The following is a 26,849-nucleotide window of genomic DNA, read 5'->3' on the forward strand; positions in this document are numbered from 1 at the left end:
CTATAGACGGAACCTACTTGGTTGCCATCAGAGTTCTGTCGAAATTACCATAATCAAAGAACGTGTGTATTCTGACAAATTAGCATTTTTTAGAGGGAATATATTCTTCTGGAAGAGTTCAGACTAAACCTAGTAACCACACTCACTGTTACACTGAAACCCAGTCATTAAGTGCTTTCAATTCAAACAGCTTTGGTGTCAAAATTATGCTGCCCTCTCAACCTTAACAAGACACTCAGGAAAATCTATCAAAAATTTCTGTAAGAGCACTCCTGGGTTATAGTTTTGTAAGCTAGTAGAAAGACACTAAAAAACCCCATACAAAACTAGGTGATTGTAAGTGACACCCAGCAAAACAACATCACAGAAAAAGTTAGAAGAGAACAGGAACAGAGATCTACAAGATGCTAGTTAACTTAGAGTCTGTATTTTCAACAATATCTATTCTTTCAGGGAACAGGAAGACAAGTGTTATGGAACAGGTTTGAATTCCCATTGATAAAGTTTAGATGAGAGGTTTATTTTCTACTTCCATCATGTTTGCAGGTAAGTGCAGTTGAAAAGCTAGAAAAAAAATGCTCCAAAACAAAAAGAACATAGGTAAAAATTGCTTTCTACATAAACATGAGGTTTAAATTCCACAGAGACAAGTCTTACAAGGGCCACAGAACAGTATTATCTCTGGGCATTGCAATATTTAAATATCATGATCACTTTCAAGAAGAACTGCAACAAAAATTAAAACTGAATACTTCTACCAGCCCACTGAGTGCCCATTCACTGTGGTGTGTTTTATGTAGCAAACACAGCATTGAAAGTATTACATTTCGATTTGCACCGTTACTTCAAACCCTTGGCAAATCTTTCATTGTAGAGCTGCCCCTTGAAATTGCTTCCAACTGTCTCTAATGTATGAATCTTAGAAAGAAGCCTGCAATTTTAAAAGTTTAAAATTCATCTAAAACTGTAATTGTACAAAAATAGTTAAAGCTTCATGGATTGCATGTCTCAAAGGGTATCTGAAAAATACGTTTTAGGTCTTCAAAGATTACAGTAAAGTTTTGCTTTTCTTTTTCTTCTTCTTCAGAAAAACACATTAATTGGAAAGAAAAAGCACTCTTTGTTAAATTGGCCATTGTCCATTTGGCAGTAAAAGCTTTTATTCAGATACAGAATGCTACATCCAGATTACTATTTTGATGTCAGAGCCAACCCAAAACTATAACCTTCCTTGGGCACCCATGTCAAAACTACCATGGCACTCTTGTGGTTTTAGGTAAAATACAATACAGACAGAGTTAACATCAGTTTTACAGGACTAAATACAGATCTGTGAGGCCTGAAAACAGAGCCTCTTCAGTATTATGCATAAAATACATGCATATAAAAGTAGGAGCATATGTATCAGTCCTGCTTTGGAATACTGCATGCAGGCAAGTTATCTGTGTAACAGCTCTCCTAGATTTGTGGTGAAAGAACAGCCAAATTGTGCTTTTTCTGCCATGAAATTGTGTGCCACAAATTCAGGACAACTATGGCAGGGCCATCTCATGCCAATATCTATTACAAAAACAAAACCCCACAAAACTTAAGTGAACCGTATAATGCATATGAGAAGTGAATTTTTATTTTAAATCACTGTTAGCATCAACTTCTTGCCTTCCATGTTTACAAGATGCTTACATCAATTAACTAACTGCTAGGTAAGAAAAGTTTTGAGAATTGAACTACAGTTTTCTGCTTGAATGACTGTTCCTGTCCCAGAGTTTTCTTGCAGCCATAGAAAATGCTGTCACTTGCACAGGCTATTTTTCTTACAAATTATTGAAATTTTAAATATTAACTCTAAAATTAAATCAGAAAAGCTACTTAAATCTAATACATGCTAAAGTGCAATCCTGACCAAAGAGAGTTTTCTCAATCAAAGCTGAATCACACATATTAAAGCTATTAATATTGACCTGTATTAAGAGGATACCATTGTGCCACCAAACACTGCACAAGTGTGGATGATTTCTTGCACTTCAGGCAGAATTATGCCTAAATCAGTTTCCCCAGACTATAAACAATATTGTAAAGGGCTTGTTTGCATTCAAAGGAACACAGCTTGGTTGGTAATAGACACTTGGTGCTCAAATGTTGGAAAAAAAGAACTTAATTTTTCCGTGTCAGATGAAGCACCTAAGAAACAAGGGAGACTATTTCTTGCATACATGTATATGGTGAAACCTGCATTTCTTTTAAATGGATTTTTTAATTCTTTTATTTCTACTGTTTCTGCCTGCCACTTCCTAGTGAATTATCTGCCACTTTACAACGAGATCCCATTATAGGGCTACTATAGCTGAGGCAAGATTTATTAAAAGAAATTAATCACATGTATGATTATGTACAGGTGGCCAAAGCCACCTTGGAAAACAGAGTTATCAACTTAAAATGTGTTTAAATACTTTGGAGGTCAGATTCTGACTTTACAGATTAAGCACTAAACAGTCATAAGAATGTTGAGCAGAAGACCTGAGTAGTTGCAAATGCACAATTATTTAACACTGGATTTCAGTGTTTCAGAAACTTCAGATAACACGCCATACGTAAAACACAGTTACAAAATGGAGATGGAGGTTTTTATTTAATACCGATTATTCCTCACGTCTGCACAAAAAATTAAAAATGAAAGAAAACATACCACAAAACCCAAACATACAAAACCATCTAAGATACTTGGTGATTTAATACATTTATCCATGCAAGGCCTCTGTAAAGTTGGTAACTGACACAGAAAAACCTATGGGTAAGGAGAGGTTAAGGGACTTGCAAAAGCTTGCACTGAAATTCTGCAAAGGAAGAAAGCTTGGAGCTCCTAAAACTAATGCTACTTTTTTAACACGACCATCCTTCCACTGCCAGATGCAGACTATTACTGTCTATGCAGACTCCCTTTCCTCAGTGAATTTTCTGCTATTTACAGACAGCAGATACCTTTTGGAATTTGGATGCTGTCCCTCAGCTGTACAAACTTCTGCCATCCTGTTCTTTGCTCAAATACTTAGCTCCTAGCACCGAATCCTCTCCAGTGCTTGAAACTATGGCCAGCTCCTCTTTTTCTTCTGATCCTATTCTTTTCAGACACCGTCCCTGCTCTGTCCACCCCTTACTGTACTGTCCCTTCTTGACACCTGAATCACCTGGGCACCACCAGCAGAGACACTGAAAGCCATGCGCTTCCATAGCCTTTGTCAAAAGAACAGATTCATGGATAGGTGCATGTATATAATTTAACTAACACAGGTATACGTTAACTAATTCTTCTACTTTAACTAATTACCAGAGCAACGGTGAGGAGCCAAAGCATTTGGAGAGAAACAATGACTATATACCCATGTCACTGCAGACTAAGACCTAACAAATACAAAGTAGAAAGAAAGCCAATCCTTACTGAAAGGAGTAGGGACTAAAAACCACAAACTTACTACTGCCACGTGAAGTACTTCCCAGGAAACATAAACCACAACAGAAAATGCTCTCAGAATGAGCAACAAGGGTTAATATCGTATTTCAATCTTCTTTCAAGTGTTCTTAGTGAACCTTTTAGAGAGTTGCCTTTTTGTAATGTATTTCATGAAGCAGATGAAAGATACAGTGGGGTTTAGGCAAAGCCTTTGATATTCCAAACACCACAAATACCTACAAACAAAAGTGAAAGGGACTAGCACTGTTTTTCTTAACTACCATAAACAAAGAATCTTCTTTAAAACCATACTACAGTGCAATCTGCAAAACCACCAAAATGCTTTCCCACCATCTCCAGTTCTACTTGTATCCAACTACACACAATAGTTAGGTTTTCTCCTGTTGAAGCAAACTAATTTTACCACAGGTATGTCAACAAAAAAAAAACCAGGAAAGTGTGTTTTGTTCCTCAAGAAATCAAGGATCAACTGAATCCTTCTGTCACAACAGAAAACTAGAAGGATGATCTGTCCTAATTAGAAAAAAAAATGGTTTTAGTTTTTAAACAAGGAAAGTGTGCACAAACAAAACACAGAAAGAACTAAAAGGCTGAGCTAAAAAAAAAAATAAAATCTGGGACTTGCCCAACTTCATGATCAAAGTTTGGTAACAACAAATACGTTCCTGGGGTTTGAAGTCTTAGTAATCAAGGAATGCAGCATTTGGATTAAATGTGGACTCAGGAAGGGAAAATAAAAAGGGTTAAAAAACTCCAACACATTCAAGATGCTAGAGAGCAAAGAGGGTTCAAGTTAATTTGTGGAAATAGAAGCACATTAAATATCTAGAAATAGTTTAATGAGCCATTATATACATGTGGAAGTGTTTCCATTAAATACTTATCTTTAACCACAAGCCAACTCTTCTGCAATGTGCGCACCCTGCTTCTGGTTGGTTAAGAAAACAATTTTTTGATGCTTCTTGAACTATAATTTGCTGGGGGTAGGGAGCAGTAAAAGATTCCAAGTTCATCTTCATGCTGTTTTAAAAGCCTAACCTTCAAGCAAAAGCTTGATCTATGGGAAACAGCTGCAGAAAAATAAATCTCCCTTTGAAAAAGCCCAGAATGTATTTTTGTTAAGTATGTTTTGAAGTCACAGTAGGAAAATTAGTGAAAATTGTAAATCTGCTTGCAAATCTGGTCATGTCCAACTCAAAGATTAGGGGAAAGATTCCAATTTAATAGTGAGACCATGACAACCCTAGTTAAGCATGCTCTAGGACAGAGCAGATGGAGCCTTTTGCTCACCTCCACGCGTTCTGGATTTATTGCATGCACCCAACACGTTTCATATTAGACACCCCTTGACTGTGTACTTGAGACAGCAGGGTTCAGTATGCACTTCCTCCCCAGACCAATATATTACTCTAAATAGAGCTAACGTGTTTCCGTTTCTTGAGTGATATAAAGTTCAGATTTGAGTTTTTAGGTAGCAGATTTGCAGTCATTCACCAGATATTTTTTTTACTTCATATGAGGAAACTAAACTTTAAAAATCCCCGCAAAAATCTGTCTTACTGAAAGTTTTTTAATTTTCAATTTTGTTTAGTCCTGTTTATGCAAAATATATTTATATTATTGTAATAATGTACTTGAAGAATGAATTCAATCACTTTGTACTTAGTAATAAGATATTTAAATTATGATTTATGAGTTCATCTGAAGAAGACTGCCGAGAATACAGGTGTAAGTTTATATTTTAAGACTGCATTTTACTAAATTTCTACCCAGAATAACAAAAAACATTTTACAGGGTCAATGAAGAGAGGAAGATTTCTAAATGTCTACTAGAAATGCTAAAACTCACCCCCAATCTCTTTGTTACTTTGATATACCCATTGATCAGCATTTACAAGTTACTGTAATTGCACGTTACTATTAGAAATATCAAGTTACCACATTTTCTTATCTAAGATTTGCATGTGCAATATCAGGAGATAGTTGGGGTATTGTAGGTACAGGAACTGGTAAGACCTGACTCTTTAATTATAAGCAACATAATGACATTTTAGTATTTTACAACATCAGTAGAAAGTAGGAATTCCATTGTATCAATTGGAAGATTAGACATACAGAGTTGCTAAGTTTTTTGCTGAGTTGACTGAACCAGAAGTATAAAACCAATCTTATTAGTCCTACCACTCAGTCCCTGTACATTGACAGCTACTACTGGCTGCAGTACTCTTAATGTTATATTTTCTAGATGCCTTGCATGCTGCTGACACCACTTTTAAAATAATGGCAGCAAGAAGACTTAAGTGAGGTTCTGGAACATATGATGTCTAAATGCACAAAATAAATGAATCTGGGTTTCTTTATTGTCACGTTACTTTTTAAACAGTTTTCATATTTTATCTTTTAGATGGCATCCTCAAGATGCCTACTTTTAAAAGTCATTTAAAAAAAAAATCTGAACAGTAAAAACACCACTAAAACTGTTTATGTCCAGTTATATTGTCTTTCTCTTCAAGTGAATATGATAAAGGCAGTCCTGCCGTAGACAGAAACAATAAAAGAGACAGTTTGAGAATACTTTTTCAGACTGTATATTTTTTTTAATAATTGAGGAAAAAAAATACAAAGGCCATGGAAATGCAGAAGACATTATCAAACACCTGGTCTACAGAGCTCAAATCTGTAGCTCTCCACAAAGCAGTAATAAGAAAGTGATTTACACATCATCTTCAAAAGAATGTTTAATATATTCTTTGTTTCCATCTAAACATGATCATGATGTTATTTATTAATAACCTACCCTTCATATAGCACCCTAATACTATTTTAGTTACTGTATATAAATTCTATAGGGGAATAAAAAAATGGTTTTATAATTTGGTAACCAACCAACCACAGTATCTTGTGATAAAAAACTGAAGCTAGACCCCTTCTTTTATTAATTGCCTTCTCAATCTGTTGCCCAGAAAAATCCGTAAGCACAAACTTTCCAGTCAGGAAGGATTAGTTAAATTTACTTGATGCCTGAACTACTCTTGCACAAAAATGGATTAATAGTTCCCTTTCTAGGAACATTTAGCTGCCACTTAAACTTCACTTTTATGTAATACCTTTGTTTCCCTCCATGCTGCTGCTAAGCAATAGCCTCACAAATATAGAAGAGAGGCACATCTACAGCACTCTGCCAAAGGATCTCACATCTTAACACCTGATCTCTTCATGTCCGAACATACTTTAAAGCACAGTCTAGTTCTTTTAAACAACACACTTCATTGATGACAGTGCACAGGATCTGAGGAGGTAACTAAGAACAAACAGTGGTATATTTAGGGCTATGGAACTCATGGACAGGGGTAGAGCAGTTGATGTCATCTACCTGGACTTGTGCAAAGCATTCAACACTGTCCCACACGACATCCTTGTCTCTAAACTGGAGAGACATCAATTTGATGGATGGACCACTTGGTGGATAAAGAACTGGCTGGATGGCTGCACACAAAGAGTTGTGGTCAATGGCTCAATATCCAGCTGGAGAGCAGTAACGAGTGGTGTCCCTCAGGGATCGGTGTTGGGACTGGTCTTGTTCAACATCTTTGCCCAGGGAGGTTGTGAATGCTCCATCCCTGGCGGTGTTCAAGGCCAGGTTGGACAGAGCCTTGGGTGGCATGGTTTAGCGTGAGGTGTCCCTGCCCATGGCAGGGGGTTTGGAACTTGATGATCTTAAGGTCCTTTCCAACCCTAACTATTCCATGGTTCTATAATTCTATGATATGTTTTTTCAGATTGCCCATAAATGTATGGCGTGCAGTAAGTAAACTGTTTTTATAGTTGTTGGAAGATGAAAGTGAAAAGTAAAAATTAAAAGACTGTTCAGCCCAATAAGTTGGCAGTGTGACAGGTCATTCTAGGCACATTCCAAGGAGTATTCCTTCTAAGTCACAAAAAAAAAAAGGGAACAGTGCAAGTGCTCTCAGTCTTTGAGATGAGGTCTGTCAAGCCAAGGCACTAAACAGGCAAACGGGATATTGTCAGATGCATTTCTCATGTTCTGAGTTGTGTGATTTGTAACTAAGTTGGTTTAAACAAAAATGATATTCAAGTGAAACACAAGCCAGAGAAAGGAACAGATTCTGTGTCAAGATATGTTTTTGCTTCAGTTCTTGCTTCTATTCTTTCAACGGGAAAAGCTCAGTGTGTGAGCTCAGCTGCTCAAGTATATGAACTCAATTTAATTTTCTTTTTTTAACCCTCTATGCTACAGACATTAAGAAACACTTAGGTATGACAGCTCTGTTCATTATGAACTTGGTATAATCTCCGTATTAGAAAACAGTATGTTTGACTATACACAGGGAAATGTCTAGCAGAAGGAGAGAAGCGTCATGTCTAAAACCGACAGACTGGCATAATGGCGGAAACTTCAAGAACCATAGTACCAGGAAACTTAGGACTTCTACATTCACAGCTTCCATAATACAGAACCACTCTATAAGCAAACTTGAGAACAAGATTTTTTTTGTTGTTGTTGAACATAACAAACACAAATGCTCCCAGTTACTCATGAAAATGGCATTAAGAATAAAAAAGGAAACTGGCATCTGCAAATAGAAGGACGGAACAGATACAGCTCAACTTCTCACAAGATCTAAGGAAATTCCACTTATGGCTGAAGCTTGACATAGAGTAGCAATTCTGATTACACAAGAAAAGGCTCAGAAAGAATTATCTCCCTTTCTTAGCTGTGACGTGAAAGAAACAGGATAAAACCAGTTCCCTCAAATACACCGGAAGTGGGCAGGGTAGGAGGAATTTATTATACCCTCTAGCTGGTTCTCATGTCTTTCTAAATAAGAAAAGCTTTAACTGAAAGGAAGATAGGAAGTGTAATTTTCTCTATTTTCAATAGAGTTCACCTCCTTAGCTCTTGAGAATTACCAAGCATCAAGTAGCAGTCTCCTTGGTGAAGTGGCATTGCTAATCCAGGTGTCTCTATGTCCCATGCTACCTTCAAGCCTACATGCCAAACAGCTGGGTCTCTTCCCTTCAGTGTTTGTTCATCACTTTCTGCCACAGCTGAACCTTTAAAGAGAGAGAAAGAAAAACACCACAAAACCAAGGTGAGAAGCATAACATAAAAAATCTTGTCTAATACAGACAAAGACATCTCACACTGGTAGAATCTTAAAGAGGCTTAAACTTTCTATAACCTACATTTGATACAGTTACAACCTTCAAATTCAAAACTATATAATAACTTAAAAAAAAGCCATGTGAGATTTTTTGAAATCAACTTTATTAAAATGAACACTTCATGTTAACTACAAAGTAAAAGCAAATCAAGGCAAATTTTGCAGTGGACTCAAGGTTTTCTGAAGTTCTCAAGTATATGTAATAATCATTTTTTTATTTTTGTTCTTACATTACTAAAACTGTAATAGAAGAAAAGAAGAAAAAATGCAGAAACACTGATATAAAAAGATAATTTCTGAAAGAATTTCAAGTTATAAACTGCAAAAGCATTTTATGAACAACTTCATTTGTTTACGTACTTGCAATTTCACCAAATCATAAACTGAGGCACAAATGCAATCCAGACCAATAAAGTCGAGCGAATCTTGGAATCACATCTGTCATTCTTCTCTCAAAATTATTAGTCAAACATGCTAGATAACATGTACAAGAGCCAGTGAAGCTTCAGTACATTTGTCACAACATTTTTCTTATCATTAAGCAACATGAATGTGTTGAGCTTCAGGAAAAAATAATCCACTGTACAGAAATAGTATTTAGAGCTTAATCCCTCAGAACTACTTTCATAAGCTTACTTCACTGCAGTATAAATTGAAAGATATAGTCAGCATTTATAACAAGGTATTTGGGAGCTATGGTGTAACAGTTTTATGGGTAAAGTAACAGAGCATTTTGACAGAGGGAGGATGAAGTTTTAATAAGCAGTTGGAACAGAACATCAGTGAGCAGCTAGAAATCATGCAGCATGCCTAATTATTGCGTCTATGTGTGTCCATTCCACATGTGTGCCCATTCCACATGTGTGTGTCCATTCCAAATGTGCTTTCATGTAACAATTTTTAAAACGTGCCTTCATTTAATTCTAGAATAAAAACACTAAAGATTCATATCTCTTATAAGATGCAGACATAAAAAGTAACGCTGAGCTCACAGTTTCAAAATCTTCAAGTCATTCATCTCACATGGTTACTGCAATGTCTTTTTAGTTGGGAGTAGATTTTAATAATTAATAAATCGTCTTGTTTTTCTATGTCAATTAAATATTGCCTAAATTCAGAAAGCAGAGCCAAAACCTTTCAAAAACCCAATCTGAAGTTCTTAGTTAAAACTCCTACTGTAAATTCAGGCCCCATATTCCCTCCCTTCGCTGCTGCAGTTCTCTAGCTGAAAACTTGGCTCAGGAGCAGCTCTAGGCCTTTCTATCAAGGAGCACACAAATGAGAAAACAAGAGCTAGCAAATACTCAGAAAAATCAATACTAAAGTCTTCAAGGGGCTTTCATATTTTCTGCCCTGTTCAGATAAATCGTAACTTAATTTAAGAAAAATGTTTTCTGAAAACTGCAAATAGGATGTCTTTCAAGGCATTTTTAATGCAATACATCATGGATATTATAAAAAGAGGTAACCTTTCTGGGTTAGCTCTCTCTGTTATGCTTCTTTCCCATTCACTTTGGCAGCAGCACTGTTCACAATATGGCACCAATAAAATATAGAACTACAATCAGAGACAGCAATTTCAATCAAAGTTTCCTGGGGTCTCCTCATAAATCCAGCACCTTTGGAATGTGCTCGTTAAAATGACTTATTTTTTGCAGTTTGATAAATTTTTTATTGCTTAAGTACAGAGTTCAGATGTAGCTCACAGCCTCCGTTTCTCTATATTCTCAATTATTGCACCTTATAATTATCAGCAGCAATTGAAAGTGACTGCTCCTAACATGTTATTTTGGTAACAAATGGAAGCAAGCTGCTACTAGCTTTTATATGCAAACTGTTCTGAAAGTAGGAGCAATGGGGGGAAAAAGAAAAAAAGACATCTTAACATTTGTGGTATATCTCTATGTAGCACTGACAAACTTTTACATAAAAATAAATTGTTATTAAATTCTCTATGCCACACCTCAAGCATGAATGAATGCTGTCTATTGACTGATATAATTACAGTTCTCATGTACGTGAAAACATTTGGATGCACCTAAATCTTAGGCATTTAAGAGTAAATCATGTGGATCTTGCACATACACAGCACCTTAAGAGCATGTATTTACCTTGGAGTAGACCATACAGAAAAGGTCTAATGCAGCCTTATTTAATTAAAATGTAATAAAACTATCTACAAATGTGAATTCTGTTCATTAAGGATTTACAGAATGTGGTGCTTCCATCCCAAATGGAATGGTACAACCAGGTAACAAGGTTACCACATCATAACAACAATACCTCATCAAACCTGTAATTAAGGTAGAAATATGAAAGAGAGAATAAAGCTGCAGAAAATCGGCCACAACATTTTGCTGCTAACTAGACAGCTCAGATTTCAGATGTTCCAGCTGTAAGACCTGATCTTATCAGGTTTGGGTCATGGTTACGTTCAGAACAACATGAAATTTATTTTCCTGGATCTAGGTTGATTATTGTTCCACAGCACAGAAAGTAAAAGTAGCTTTGAAAGGTTTCTTTGCTATTTGGCACTAAAGTCTTCAAGAATTTTTTCAAACTCTGGAACCTCAATGTTCTCTACTCAAGTAAAATTGTAATGCCAAACTGTATTCTAAACGTAACCTTAAATCAAACATGATTTCTTGATGACAGAATCACTGCCAATACACTGCTAAAAACAAGGACTATAAACTTCTACTTTGCCATTAAACCTGACTATTGCTGCATAGAAACAAGAATTATTTTTTTACAGATTGTTTTTTTTTTCAGAATTTAGAATTTGGACATGTGTTCAGCGATTGCTGAAATACATTAATATATACATTATTACTAGCTTCCATAGCAATTTATGTACATTCAATGTAAGAAGTGAAAAAAGCAAAGTATGCACTGTATTTCAGCAGCTGAATGAATAGCTACCCAGAGTTATTTCTTCTGCTTTATTACTAAAAAGCCATAGATTAACAAGCTGATTAAACTGCACTATCATTAACTTTTGCTTGCCACTGACATTCACAACAAAAATTTGCCAACATTGCTCTTATCAATGCTTATTTGGAATATTGTGTACAAATACACCAAGAACAGAAGCACTAAAATAAGAGCAAAATAACTATTTTGTTATCCCTTCACACATGAAGAAGAGGCTTTATTTGATCGTATCACTGAGAGATGTGTAAAAAAAAAAAAAAAAAACAGATAATCCAAATGATAATTTCCTTTTAGTGAACAGAGATTTGATTATTACAAAAGTAATCACTTAAAAATTTGTGATTCTGTCAGAATTCCAACTAGCCAGAACCTACAAGTTACAGATGTGACAATTTCACTCATATATCAATTTCTTAAAAAATAATATATACTTTCCTACATACCACTTCCACTCTTTCATCAAGAAATACTTCTACTACATTACTGATACTAAACACAATTTACTGTAATTGTTCTTGTCCAATGTAAACACCTACTCCATGACTTTTATCCATTACACAGTACATAAAGAGAATTATCATTCAACTACAAATTTAGATTGACTTCAATTCCGAACAACTTCTGTAGTTTCAGGATTTTTTTTTTTTTTTTTAACATACTGAGAAAACATACATGAATCTCCATTATTTTTATTCACAATTACAGCAGAACTTAAACATCTGTCATGGGGTTTAGTGCTACAATATTGCTTCTAACATCAGTGTGAAAAAATACAACCAGCATTTCATATACTAAGAAGTATTAAAACTCCTCCAAGGTCAGTCATTACTGTAACAAAATTGGTCAATAAACAGAGACAGCTGGTTAGTACTTCAAGGGATTCATACAGTAAACAGGCCTTACCATAAGAAGACAAACAACTGCAAAGCATCTAAAGTACTTCTCTAACCCCAAACACAGTTTGTGAGAATTACAGTTACAGGTCAGTGAAAGATGGACACTTCCTGTGACTACATTATTTTCCATCTTCTTTAAGTTGGTAACTGAAACAAGTCTCTACTTCAAGTAACATCTTTAGAACTAACTACTGCTCTGCTAAGCAATAAAATTGCCTACAAAACTTACAAAGACCTGAGGGAAAACTGTTTATTAGGAAATCTTCATGGATTAAGTATGATTTTTGAGAATGCCCTTATTCCACCAGTATTTGGATTGCAATTCACCTTTTATAAATAGAGCAGGAAATAAAAATGGGTTGCTAGCTTACTGTATTAAAAGCCTGAACAGGTTTTTACCTTCCTGCTCTCACGTGATATTTGTAACCTAATTCATTACTAAAAATCCCAAACTGGTCAAAATTTGGAATTCCTCTTCCGCAGTAAATTCTGAAATGTAAATTAATTCTGAAGAATGTTAATAGCAGTCTGACTGAACACACATTCTGTAATGTATCAGCTCTGCATATGCACCATGACTACCACTCATGTACCTTCATGCCGTATATACATAAAAAGGAAATTTCCCCAGCTTTTTGTGGGCCTATTCTTATAATTGACAATCTACTTTTAACCTACTGTAATGTAATGCATTTTAAAATAAAAGCAAATACTAGTCAGATGAGCATTACGCAAAACATGTATCTGATTTTGTTGTTAGAAAAAGTACCTTGTTTGAAGTTGCTTTGAAACACTTTGTGACTGGAAACAAGAAAATAAACAGTGATACTAATGAAGGTATCAGCTTGTTCCAATAGCTTCATGTTGGCTCTCGTATTTCTTTTCTGGCATATTAAAAACTGCCTCTACTCCAATTAATATCAGTCAAAGTTTCAAACATTATACTTTAATTATGGCATCAGACACTGAACAAGCAAATAAGTAAATATAGTTGTTTCAATTAGAGTAGTATCTGTTTTAATACTGTTTAATTACATAAGTAGGTATCAAACAAATAATGGTATAAAATGCAAATTAAAGTTGTCCATCTCTACACAGTCTGATAAACAGCTGCCATAGTGCAGTAATACTGCGTGACTCCAAGGGCTCCTCCTGTTCAAATTCTGAAACCCTGGGGATTGTGTTTGTGGCGCAGTAGATAGCTCAGTACTGGCCATGAAGCTTGGGAAACCATAGTTGCCCCATGTTCAAGGACTGCCACAAATCCTGCATTTGGAGCACCACAGACACCAGTGAGAGTCTGAGGAAGAGACAGATGACAAAAAAAAAAAATGTGCAAGACCTAGCAGAAAAGAGAATCAAGCTCGTTTTAAGAAACATTAACATGCTTAATTTATGCTTAAATTTCCCACAGAATCAATGTCTTCTCGGAGAAAATTACTGATGCATCTGACATCTTCTGAGGAAAAACTATCCAATGGAAAAAATTTCTGACCACCCCTACTCTTCTTATTAGGTATTCTGTAATGATTCTGTGATAGTCTTTATACACTACAGTGATAATTCAACACTAACTCAATACTAAACAAATTAATGAAGCACTGATAAAAGACACTGTTGTAAAAAGCAAATACATTTATGGAAAATGAGGAGTCAAGATAGGATTCTACAACAATGTAAAAATAATCTTCAAAAAGATGCGGAGCTTCTTCATGCTCCACAGTTACAGAGAGTTTAGTAAGAGATATAGTAAATATTGACAGTCTTTGTGAAGTGCACAAACCACCAAGACATTGAAGAGATATGGAACTGGAAGAAATAACCTTGTAAGTTTATAACCACAAGCATTTGAAAGCTATAAACAGGAAATCAGAATAGCAAAAGACAATTACTTCTTTCTCTAAAAATCTAGTAGACTCCTCTTGGATGCGCTGGGTAGAATACAGTAACACACTCAAGTATTTACTGTCACTAATTACAATGCCATGCTCAAACTATAAAACAAATTCTATTTCCTCCCATTCATGAGTAAGTAGGCAAACTATAAATATGGCTTCACGTTAGGGATATACAATGGTAACCACAACCTGAACACAGATGCGAGTGAGCTGTTTCAGTATAAAGGTAAGCTTCAGGACATGTCCTCATGATGCTCAGAAGCTACATCAGGCACCTTAAAACCCCTCTAAAGTTCACGAAACCAACTTAAGCCATGCTCCAGAGCTTGAAAGTAGAATTCAGTCTTGTTCAGATTTAAATCCGTTTTCATTTTCTTCCCCCAAAAGGGTCTTTTACACTATCTCCAGCTACACTGAGGTTTTAATGCCACCACCTGCTGCCAAGAGATTCCTCCCAAATTTCAATTTGATCAAAAACTTTTGGAATAATTGCAAAAATACAAAAAAAAAAAAAATTGAAGTCAAGTTATTTCCTTTTTTTTATGTAAATGATAGAATTATCAATTTATTCCCTGGAAAGCTGTTTTTTTTCCAGTTTTCACATCCATTCTTAAATCCTTCAGAATTTAACTATATTGTAAGCTTTTAAGTGTATTTATGAAAAAAATCTTGTATGTGGCAAAAACATTAATTACATACATATATCCAAACAATTTTTGGCCTAAATACATCAAATACTTTTTCTACCTTCATCAATCAAATCTTGCATAGAATTTTCAGTGGGTTTAAAACAGCATAATTTTTACCTAACTTGCTGAAGAAGAAACAAAGTCAAGTAATGAGATAAGAATAAACATCATAGCTCTTTTTTTAATTTATAGCTCTCTAAACTGAAAAGGGACTCTTCCCCTCCATGATCAAGTTCTGCGTTAAAATTTTTTTAAGCATATTACAATAAATCCTTACACATACTATTATTACTTCATTCTTATCTTTCTTTAACTTAGAATGTTCCTAAAAGTATTTATCTACAGTACTACTGAAAAAAAAACCCCAAACATTTACTGAATGCAGAACATCAAGGTCTTTGGCAAATAGAACAGAAAATAGTTCATGAACAAAGTGACACTTCTATAGGTCAAGGAATCTCTTCTATCTAGCTTGCTAAGCCAGCTGATGCTTTATGTCCATGAAAATTTAAATATGATGATTTCAGTTGAATATTAATTTTCAAAACTAGTAACAAAACTAACAAGAGAACACACATGAAAGCGTAAGTTATTATTTTCACCTCATGATCTTTTAGTCAAAACCCACTGAAGTCTGTGTGAATTCTTCCCATGTTTTGAGGAAAACATCAAAGGATTTTTGGAATGACCAAAACTCAGTTGTGAATTATGAAACGTAATGGAGCATTTGCAAATTCAAATCAAGTGTCTAAATTCTAATCTTACGTTTGCAAAACTGGAAGCCATTAAAAAAAATAAACTAAAGTCTTTGTTCAAACACAGGAAAAAATCCTCATGTCTGCTCTTAAATAAAGATAAAAGTGGGAAAGGCATTTTAAACCAAAAAGTAAATATTTAAGGACTCTTCAAGCATACTTCCTCCCCTCCCACCAATACTGAATTTAAATGTTTTGGGTTTTTTTTAAATAACTAAGAGTATGCAAAGCCTGTCAGACAACAAGGCTTTTAATGGAAAACTTCTACCCTTCCCAGCTAAAGAAATGTTGGCAACTCCTCGGCAGAATGTTTTAGCACTACAGCATGCCCAGAAAAAATGTCTACACTTAAAGTAAATACAGTAATACTTTCAGACAAAACCCACCTAAAATTATCTTTCCAAAGAAAGAAGAGCAGTAAAATCAACATAAAGAGAAGCAAGTCTGCATATGATAATTTCAATTACAATGAAACATTTTGCAGGATAAAAAATATGCACATGAAATGGAATAGGTATTTCCCGGCTCTTGATCACGAAATTAATCATAACAATCTTTAAATGTACTTAGAGAACACCTGACATGCCAGCTGCAGTAAACATAAGTATACATTGTAGAGGTTTTAGTAAAAATAAAGATAAGGCTTAAGTACAAAAAGTACCCCAATGTATGCAGAAACACTTGACAAATAAGCAGGTGTGCTTATGGATGTACATCCAAGGAAACATAAAAGAGCTTCAGGGATTTGGGACATTTATATCCCTAGTAAAGTCCCATCTCCCATCACTCACCTTCACAGCTGTAACTGTACACTGCAACCGTTGACCTTTCAACTAGATTCTCGTCGTGATGCCAGCTCACTGCCATGTCCCCCATTCCAAAATAAGGTTCTTGTTTCAAATACAGCATTTGTAGAGGATCCATATAATTCAATAAAGTCATGTTGTAAGATGTTCTGTTCTTTAGACTCATGTAGTTATCCACTCGCACACAACAACTGCTTTGATCTTTTGAAACAGACCCTTTCTCTGTAAGAGAAGTAGCAAAATTTTGTTCCCTATATATTACAGTAGTATCGTTAATTTCTTTGGTCTCAAGAAAATCTTGCAATGCTTTGACTGCTTCAATATGCAAGTAGTCATTAAGTCTGATTAATGCTTTACAAGCATCATGTATTTGAGGACTGCAATATTTTATATCATAACCCTCATTAGGCCAAGGAACTGTAAATAATCTTGTGTTCAAGTACTTGTACGTGCATCCTGGGTTTCCAATTAATATACGAGACACTGGGGTAACAAAATCTTTTCCTTTGATCCTTACAAGATCTTGAAAGAAACAATCATGTTCTCGCAAGGTCAGAAATCCTTCTTGTACCATCTGATGGAGCTCTTCAGGCACTGTGTCAGATTTTCTGAAAATCAGCTTGGAATATTTGGACTTCCACTAAAGGACAAAATAAAAAAAATAATAATTAAAAAAAAAACACAACAAAACCAGCAAAAGAATTATTTTTTTTTACAGGAACCAAAATATTTCATATATTCAAGAACAGACATGGCTCATTTAACAAACATGAGTCTAGATTATGGTGAAGAAATAGATATTTGTTACTTTATTTTCATATCCCAGTACATTGTGCAAATTATGGATATGTGCAACTGGCCCATAACCAGAGAGTATCACCAGGGCAAATCTCTAAATCAATAAACAAATTCTCCTGGAAGGCATACTAAGGCACATGGAAAACAAGAAGGTGCTTGGTGACAGCCAGCATGGCTTCACTAAGGGGAAATCCTGCCTGACCAACTTCGTGGCCTTCTGTGATGGGGCTACAGAACTGATGGACAGGGGTAGAGCAGTTGATGTCATCTACCTGGACTTGTGCAAAGCACTCGACATTGTCCCACACGACATCCTTGTCTCTAAATTGGAGAGACATCAATTTGATGGATGGACCACTCGGTGGATAAAGAACTGGCTGGATGGCCACACACAAAGAGTTGTGGTCAATGGCTCAATGTCTGGCTGGAGACCAGTAACGAGTGATGTCCCTCAGGGATCGGTGTTGGGACCGGTCTTGTTCAACATCTTTGTCGCTGACATGGACAGTGGGATTGAGTGCACCCTCAGCAAGTTTGCCGATGACACCAAGCTGTGTGGTTCAGTTGATACGCTGGAGGGAAGGAATGCCATCCACAGGGACCTTGACACCCTTGTGAGGTGGGCTGATGCCAACCTCATGAGGTTTAACCATGACAAGTGCAAGGTCCTGCACCTGGGTGGGAGCAATCCCAGGAACAGCTCCAGGTTGGGCAGAGAAGAGATTCAGAGCAGCCCTGTGGAGAAGAACTTGGGGGTGCTGGTGGATGAGAAAATGAACATGAGCCAGCTGCAGTGTGCGCTCGCAGCCCAGAAAGCCGTGTCATGGGCTGCATCAAAAGCAGCATGACCGGCAGGTCAAAGGAGGTGATCCTGCCCCTCTACTCTGCTCTTGTGAGACCTCACTTGGAGCATTGTGTGCAGTTCTGGTGTCCTCAACATAAAAAGGACATGGAACTGCTGGAACAAGTCCAGAGAAGGGCCACGAGGATGATCAGGGGACTGGAGCACCTCCTGTACGAAGACAGGCTGAGAAAGTTGGGGCTGTTCAGCCTGGAGAAGAGAAGGCTGCATGGAGACCTCATAGCAGCCTTCCAGTATCTGAAGGAGGGCTACAGGGATTCTGGGGAGGGACTCTTCATTAGGGACTGTAGTGACAGGACGAGGGGTAACGGGTTCAAACTTAAACAGGGGAAGTTTAGATTGGATATAAGGAGGAAATTCTTTCCTGTTAGGGTGGTGAGGCACTGGAATGAGTTGCCCAGGGAGGTGAATGCTCCATCCCTGGCGGTGTTCAAGGCCAGGCTGGACAGAGCCTTGGGTGGCATGGTTTAGCGTGAGGTGTCCCTGCCCATGGCAGGGGGTTTGGAACTTGATGATCTTAAGGTCCTTTCCAACCCTGACTATTCTATGATTCTAAATAAATCTGAGGATTCTGGCAGAATCTCCTTATGAATTTGTAAATAAAAGCCTTTAAGCATACAGACAAAAGAATATGAAGCAGTAACAAAGACAACTGCATCTCATTCTCATGTGCAGAATTCTCTCATTCTGATATGCAGAATTCTAGAGGGCTACTGTCCTGGGTTCAGCAGTAGCAGTCATGTTTCTCCTCCTTGGTAGCTGGTGCAGTGCAGTGTTTTGACTTTCGGCTCGGGAACAGAGCTGATAGAGATGTTCTGGTTTGGCCAAGGACTTTGTGAGCCTCATGCTCTGCCAGGGAGGAGGGGAAGCCAGGAGGAAGCAGAGACAGGACACCTGACCCAAACTGACCAAAGAGCTATTCCATACCACAGCACGTCATGCCCAGGATGTAACTGGGAGTTAGCCGGAAGGGCTGAGAGACTGCAGGGTTGGAGGAGGTATCGGTCGGAGCTTGGTCGGGCTTGGGGGGCGAGTTATCGGTCAGTGGGTGGTGAGGTGTTGTATTCTGTTCCCTTGTTATTTCCTTTATCATTATTATCATTGGTGGTAGCAGTAGTGATTTGTGTTATACCTTAGTTACTAAACTGTTCTTATCTCAACCCGTGGGAGTTGCATTCTTTTGATTCTCCTCTCCGTCCCTCCGAGAGCAGGGGGAGGGCAAGAAAGGGGGGGAAGTGAGCGAACGAATTACCTGACTGGGTTTAAACCACGACAGTTCTTTTTGGCGCCCAACGTGGGGCACGAAGGGTTGAGATAACGACAGATTTGACTGGATTAATAGTCATTCGTCACAATGCTGATTTATTGGGTATCAGAGTTGTTCTTCTTGATCTCACAGCTTCAGAATGTTGTAACTTACGTAGAGCCGGTATTTGCTGTGTTAGTGTTTATTAAGTGTGGGGCCTGGGCTAAGGTTCTTGTCTCACTATGCTTTATGGCAATGGCTTGTAATACGGGCGGGCTCCAGCAGCAGGGCGGGACGGACGTGGCCGTGGACTTGTACCTGGCCGTCCGGCTGCTCTTCACCGTCCTGGCCCTCGCCCTACTCTCCATCTTCGTGAGGCTGCGGGGAACTGAGGGGGAGCGGCCCCGGGAGCCGGCGGCTGCTGAAGCGGCCCGGGAGAGCGGGCCCGGGGACCAAGCGGCGGCGGGAGCGGGGCCGGAGGCCGCGAGGGGACGGCTGCCGGTGGAGGAGGCCGGGGCGGTCGAGGAGCAGAAGGAAGCGGCTGCTGAGCAGCGGGATAAGGCGGCGGAGGAGCCGAGCCCCGCGGAGGAGCCCAGCCCCGCGGAGGAGCCCAGCCCCGCGACGGCCGAGAGCATTCCCAGGCAGCCACCGGCCGAGCCCCAGGAGGATGCAGGAGACCACGCAGCACTTCCCAGCAAGGCAGAGGAGGAAGAGCTGGACTCAGGAAAAGAGAAGCTGGCGGTGGGAGAGCCGGCAAGCACAGCAGCTACACCAGCCCCAGTGACAAGCACAGCAGCATCAACTGAGAGTTCTGGAGGTTTTGAATGGCCTTTGGGTATCCTTGGGACCTGCCTGCTGATTCTGATGGGGATCAGCATGTTGGCACACACACAGGCTGTGTTCTACCCACAACCATTTTGTCTGATCTCAAAAGTTAAGCAGAGTCAGGTTTGGGTCTTGTCTGGGGTTAGACAACAATATAGGGGGACCAAGAGGTTTTCCCCAAGGCTGAACAGTCATGAGTGGCAGGGTGTGTGGGACAGTATGGGCAAGTATCTAGTCCACTGGGCCCCTCCAGTGCTTTGGAAGCGTCAGAGATGGAAGGCAGCTGTATGGAGTCCCCAGCAACAAGCTGCAGAAACTGCTTAAGGGGACAGTGAATTATTTTAAGCCTGGTGGGCCCATGGCACTTCAGGCCATCAGAGCAGAGATGCAACACAGAGATGGACTCATGATCGAGGGGTGGACTTAACAATGGACACTATTGCCCAGGTTGTTCACGAGTGTGAACACTGCACACAGTCTCTCCTGCTCTGGAAGACTGTTATAAGAGATGGAGCCTGACATGGACCAGATGGACGCAGCAGCTTTATAGGGACTGGTCCATGCACTAAGATAAGAGTGCACCGAGATAAGAGTGATGGTATATTGAAAATGTGGGATCTGAGCATGACGTGAATGGTATGGAATAAGGGGTGGATAATGTCCTGGGTTCAGCAGTAGCAGTCATGTTTCTCCTCCTTGGTAGCTGGTGCAGTGCAGTGTTTTGACTTTCGGCTCGGGAACAGAGCTGATAGAGATGTTCTGGTTTGGCCAAGGACTTTGTGAGCCTCATGCTCTGCCAGGGAGGAGGGGAAGCCAGGAGGAAGCAGAGACAGGACACCTGACCCAAACTGACCAAAGAGCTATTCCATACCACAGCACGTCATGCCCAGGATGTAACTGGGAGTTAGCCGGAAGGGCTGAGAGACTGCAGGGTTGGAGGAGGTATCGGTCGGAGCTTGGTCGGGCTTGGGGGGCGAGTTATCGGTCAGTGGGTGGTGAGGTGTTGTATTCTGTTCCCTTGTTATTTCCTTTATCATTATTATCATTGGTGGTAGCAGTAGTGATTTGTGTTATACCTTAGTTACTAAACTGTTCTTATCTCAACCCGTGGGAGTTGCATTCTTTTGATTCTCCTCTCCGTCCCTCCGAGAGCAGGGGGAGGGCAAGAAAGGGGGGGAAGTGAGCGAACGAATTACCTGACTGGGTTTAAACCACGACAGCTACACAATAAACTCTAGTAATTAGTTTTATATAACAACATTTTATAGGGCAAAAATAACACAATGTATGTTTTTTACAAAGCCAAAATTCTGCTGTGGTGCACCTCTATCTTCAAAACAGTGCTTGACATTCCACATTCCTCAATGCATGCCAATTCACTCTACCATTTTACATAAAAGTTCCCCTTTTAGATAAAAGAAGATCGACAAAATTATTTTCTTTCCCATTTTCTCCTGCAATATCCTTTTTCCTCATATCCCCTCCTGACCACATCAGCTCTGGCATCAGCTGGAATTCAACGTCCAGCAGTGTGAGCAGAGAACAACTCCCAGCAAGGTGTAACACTGCTAATCAACAGTATCTTGCTTTGCGTGCAAAATACTGCTTCCCACTCCAGGAAGGCTTGGATAATTTTATTTTATTAATCTGGTTTTCTAAGGAAGTGAGTATCACATAATCACACCTTCTATTGGCTGCCTGTAAATCTGCTTTAGCTACTGCTGAGACTTTGGCAAACTGGACAAAGGCTAGAGAATAAGTTCTTAAATAGAGTAAGTTACCATGTTTTTCATTAAAATTCATAGATATATAAAAGAAACTGACATTTGAAAGCACTAAGCAATGGGGCAAAAGCACATGGATGCACAAAGCTGATCTAGCAAAACTTTTACTAATGTAATAGCTTATGTTCAAAGTGATTTAAAAAAACAAATAAAAAGCCACCAGCATAAAAGTGACCTATGATCCATCTGTGGGCTCCTGGTACAACTCAAACCGACTTCACTTGTACTATCTACTTCCAAGTCAAATTTGAACATGCCTTTCAGGAAATTAATTTTAAAATCCAGAAAAGGTGCCTTTAAAGAAAACACTAACCAGGCAGTAAGTCGGTTTGGGCATTTTCTACTACATGAAAATGGTTACACTTTGGCATCATAAGACACTGTTACCCTACAACACTGAAGAGGCGGCTTTATAGGACCATTTGTTTCTGCTAAGGAGGGGAACATAACAGGAAGTCTATTTTAAAAATACTGACTCTCATAATAAATCTTAGCTTATCTATAAACCTTGCCACCATTTCTTGTGAATTTTTACAGTGAAGCTATTTCCCTTTCTTTACACATTCTTATGGTTTCCAAAAACTAGCTTCCTAGACAGAGGAAAACCCCTTTAATGGTATCTATGGATAATAATAATTACTGACAATAGTGTTTACATTCGTAACTTCAAATAACACAGCTTGAAAAAAAGGCCCAGATGTCTGTTTAAAGTTCCTTCTACAATCCCCAGCACAGAACACTGGATCACAGCTTTCCTTGAAATAAATTAATACAAACTTGTTAAACACAATTCCCCTGAGCTTCCAAAAGCTCAAAACGATGCCTTGACATCCTGAACTGGCCCCTTTGTTTCAATCAGCGCTTTGCATCTGCAGCCTTTGAACAGTGCAACAAAAAAAAACTTTACGAAGAATAACTACTGAAATCAGTAACTGCAAATATAAAGGATTTACAGCTATAGGCTACAGATGTGTACATACAGGTTGATAGGAATCACAAGTATTCTTTCACAGTCATACCTAATAATGACAAAACATTATATGCTGTGACATATAAAGATTATCGCTGCATGATATGCTTCATTATGCAAATAATATGTCTAAAAGAAAGAGCACTAACAGTCATATATATACAGTATGCCAGTATTTCTTTAAATAATTCTGCACATTGGACATACTCAGGCAAGACTAACCAATTATCACATTACGTACGCTATTATGGTATATTTTAAAAGTTATTCAGTTATTAATACTGAATATTTTTTAAATACTCAATATACCGAATCTCTTACATGAACAGCACACATGAAATTCCAAACAATTATTACAAATGGAAGGAGGGAAAGAACAATATGACATAAAGTAACTAAATTACTGAAAACATGGCCTAGAAAGGAAGTGCTACAGAGGTAACAACATTGTATTCCCCTCCTGAACTGCAGAGGTAGTGTCTTCCACACTTGCTGCCAGCCAAGTCAGAGGCACGTTACCTTTGGGTTGTGTTTTAAGATTACTATTTTAACATTAAGTTTTACACAGTATACTCAGGATTCTATCTTAAAAACAAACAAACAAACACACCCCAAAAATGCCACACTGATAACCTTAGAAGAAATCAGGAAGTGGAAACACATTTCCAACACATCATATGAAAACAGTTTGGTTGTCTTTAAATCTCTGACCAGTCACTGTGCAATGTCCTACATAAGGAAAGCATTAAGGGATCAGAAGACAGGGTGAACACTAGGTTCACACTGGACACCTTGCTGTTTTGGGGGGATGGGGAAGGAGAAGTAATCATGTACTCTGTGTTGTAACCCTGACAGCAAGTATTAAAGGTCAATTCCCTGCTCACTCTGAAAGAAGCAGGCATCTTACACATTTGATGCTCAATTTTTCATATGAATGTTACAAACATGATTTTAAATATACACATGCTTTCTTCACTTCTAAAGGTGGTATTCAAATGCAGAGAATCATCCTCCAGGGTGATCCAAGTGACAGAGTTAGAAATCAGAAACAGGGACCCTTGATAAACAAACTGCCACTTATATCATGAAATTCCGAGTTTTTATTTCAGATATATATATATATATATTTACAGGGGAAGTTTAGGTTAGATATAAGGAAGAAGTTCTTTACTGTGAGGGTGGTGAGGCACTGGAACAGGTTGCCCAAGGAAGCAGTGAATGTTCCATCCCTGGCAGTGTTCAAGGTCAGGCTGGACGGAGTCTTGACTGACACAGAATCATAGAATAGTTAGGGTTGGAAAGGACCTTAAGATCATCTAGTTCCAACTCCCCTGCCATGGGAAGGGCACTTCCTACTAACCGTGTCACTCAAGGCTCTGTCCAATCTGGCTTTGAACAACGCCAGGGATGGAGCATTCAGCAACTTCCTGGGCAACCCATTCCAATGCCTCATGGTTTAGTGTGAGGTGTCCCTGCCCATGGCAGGGGGGCTGGAACTAGAGGATCTTAAGGTCCTTCCCAACCCAAACCATTCTATGATTCTATATTTGTGAACTGCCTTGCTAACAGACTTTTCCTTGTTTCTAAGTGGCTTTAAACATTACACTGTTTCAGCCTATGATTTGGAGCCCATTTCTAAAATCCTGCATTGTACAAGGCACACTGAAAGTGGATATAATTTGTGATGGAACACACAGGATATATAATTTGTGATGGAACCTCTTTATTGTGTTCAGACCGTACATTTCCACACCTGACAGGATACTGTAGGTTTTTACTTGCATCCTACTTAACCTTTCCAATGTGTTTAAAAAATACTGCTTTGTCAGGGGTGCATCTTTAAGGTAGTAAGGCATGAGTCTTCCAGAAAGATAGAATATAAAACTGAATTGTATGCGATATTTCATTTTGCCAACTTGTTGTCTTCAAGCTCTCACCCTTCTCCTCCATCTGTACTACATTTAAGCACCATGGAACTTGTAATATGTACAGCTTTGATTTAAGTAACATCTCACAACCACCATAAGAATTTAAGAGGTGCTCATGATGCTTCCAATTCTCACATAGACTTAAAAATACCTAGCATGCACACACAACACTACACAAAAAAGGATAAATCTGTATGATGCAAGAAGAATGTATCTAAACTTAAGTCCAGAAGCGGTCTGATTTCACTGCTTATCTTGTTCCCATTGTCTTCTGTACTTATGAGTTACTGACACTAAGTAAATGAGGTGCCACTTGGGCAGCCTTAGCTCCATCTTCAGCTCCATGAGACTGGATTTACAAAGACAGAAAAATATGCTGGGCTTAGCTGCTGTTGGCACCGACAGAAAATATCAAACAGGAGGGGATGTAACACGACTAAGGAAGCAGAAAACAGTAAGCTACCCAAGTCTCAAGAGGGGGGAAGAGCTTCTTCATGAACATTAGATTAAGCATGAAAAGAGTGTGTTTGGTGTTGGGATTTGTTTTATGTTATTATCCCTATGGCTTTAAAAGATGCCTATCAAGAACTTAGTTCCACTATGTTCAGGACTGTAAGAACACTGAGAACACCATGCCTTCTCTAAGCATCCTACAACCCAAATAAATGACAAAGGTGAGGGAAGTAGAGAGGTTGCTCAGTATCACAACTGTAATCCCATGGCAAAACTGGAGTTTGACTTCATGATTCTGAATACCCACCAAATAAACCCTTAAAAATGGCAGTGTATTTTATTTTAATAAAGCATAAGAAACTGTGACTGTTACGTGTTACCTGGTGCTCAGGTATTGATATTCAGGACAAAATCCTAAAAATAAATTTACAAAGTTTTCATTCTTGAATATCCCAATTCTGGAGGTCGCATTTCACATTACTTGGAAGCACACTGTTAGCCATGAGAATCCCATTTTCATATCAGATTTCACAGTTTCTCTTTGAAGAAAGATTTATTGTTCGGTCAAATAGGCATTTTAGTTTAGAACAAGTGCAGTTAGAAGAAATACATTACCAACTGATGGAAATCGGCATCGACTGGTGTCATATATGGAAGTCTGCCCTTTCCAAGTTCTTGAAGAAGCTCTTTTTTCTGTTTTAGAGGGGTAAAATTGAAACATAAAGTTAGATAAGAACCCAAGATAAAACCAGCAAATATAAAACTAGTATTATAAAGAGACAAACGTACGATTATTTTTATTACCTTTGATTCTCGAAATTAAGTAAAAGCAAATGGATGCAAAAAATCAGTAGAGCTTTTCCACTTACAAAGCAGTAATTCAGGTTTGCTAGTTACAGAGCACATGAGCATTTTTCCTCCTAAATTCTTTTTAGAATATGAGTCCTTATTACACTGATGAAAATCCATCTTAATCTTATGTCCTTCAGAACTATGCTTGATTTCTACCTACTAATTTCTTATTTCTTTTTTCATTTTATTTTCTTCTTCCATTTGTGGATCTCATACATCCAAAGGTCATATTCCATTAAATGGAAATCCCAGTGGATAGCCACAAATCTGGTTTGATGTTGGGAGTACACTAAGAACCAGCTGACCGTGAAGAGTAGGTCTTCTCTGTACCCCTGTTCTCTTAATTCTCTTCTTGCTTCTGGTTTAGACTGGCTGTATGTCCTTCGATGTTGAGTGAACACAATCACTAAGAAATTGCTAACATAAAAACCCTATTTCCACAAACTGCATTTCCCAGGTTTTCATTAGCAACAGAATTTAAATAAATTGTTAAATTTA

General features: G+C 38.2%; 1 protein-coding gene across 2 annotated transcripts in view; it reads right to left on the minus strand.

Annotated features, from left to right (window-relative positions):
- FTO (FTO alpha-ketoglutarate dependent dioxygenase) overlaps positions 1–26,849 on the minus strand; it is a 249,494-nt gene that overhangs the window by 177,650 nt on the left and 44,995 nt on the right. Inside the window, exons 3-5 of one of the 2 annotated variants that reach the window (XM_061469045.1) lie at positions 26,115–26,192; positions 16,619–17,273; positions 8,402–8,545 (exon numbers count right to left, since the gene is read on the minus strand). In XM_061469045.1, the coding sequence (XP_061325029.1) occupies positions 8,402–8,545; positions 16,619–17,273; positions 26,115–26,192 (877 nt within the window). The remainder of the gene's footprint in view (positions 1–8,401; positions 8,546–16,618; positions 17,274–26,114; positions 26,193–26,849) is intronic. The other variant, XM_061469046.1, reaches the window with a different exon arrangement.

This window comes from Pezoporus flaviventris, unplaced genomic scaffold (assembly GCF_033815535.1).
Source record: "Pezoporus flaviventris isolate CSIRO_AGI_PZ_B2104156 unplaced genomic scaffold, CSIRO_AGI_Pfla_v1 ptg000054l, whole genome shotgun sequence".
NCBI lineage: Eukaryota > Metazoa > Chordata > Aves > Psittaciformes > Psittacidae > Pezoporus > Pezoporus flaviventris.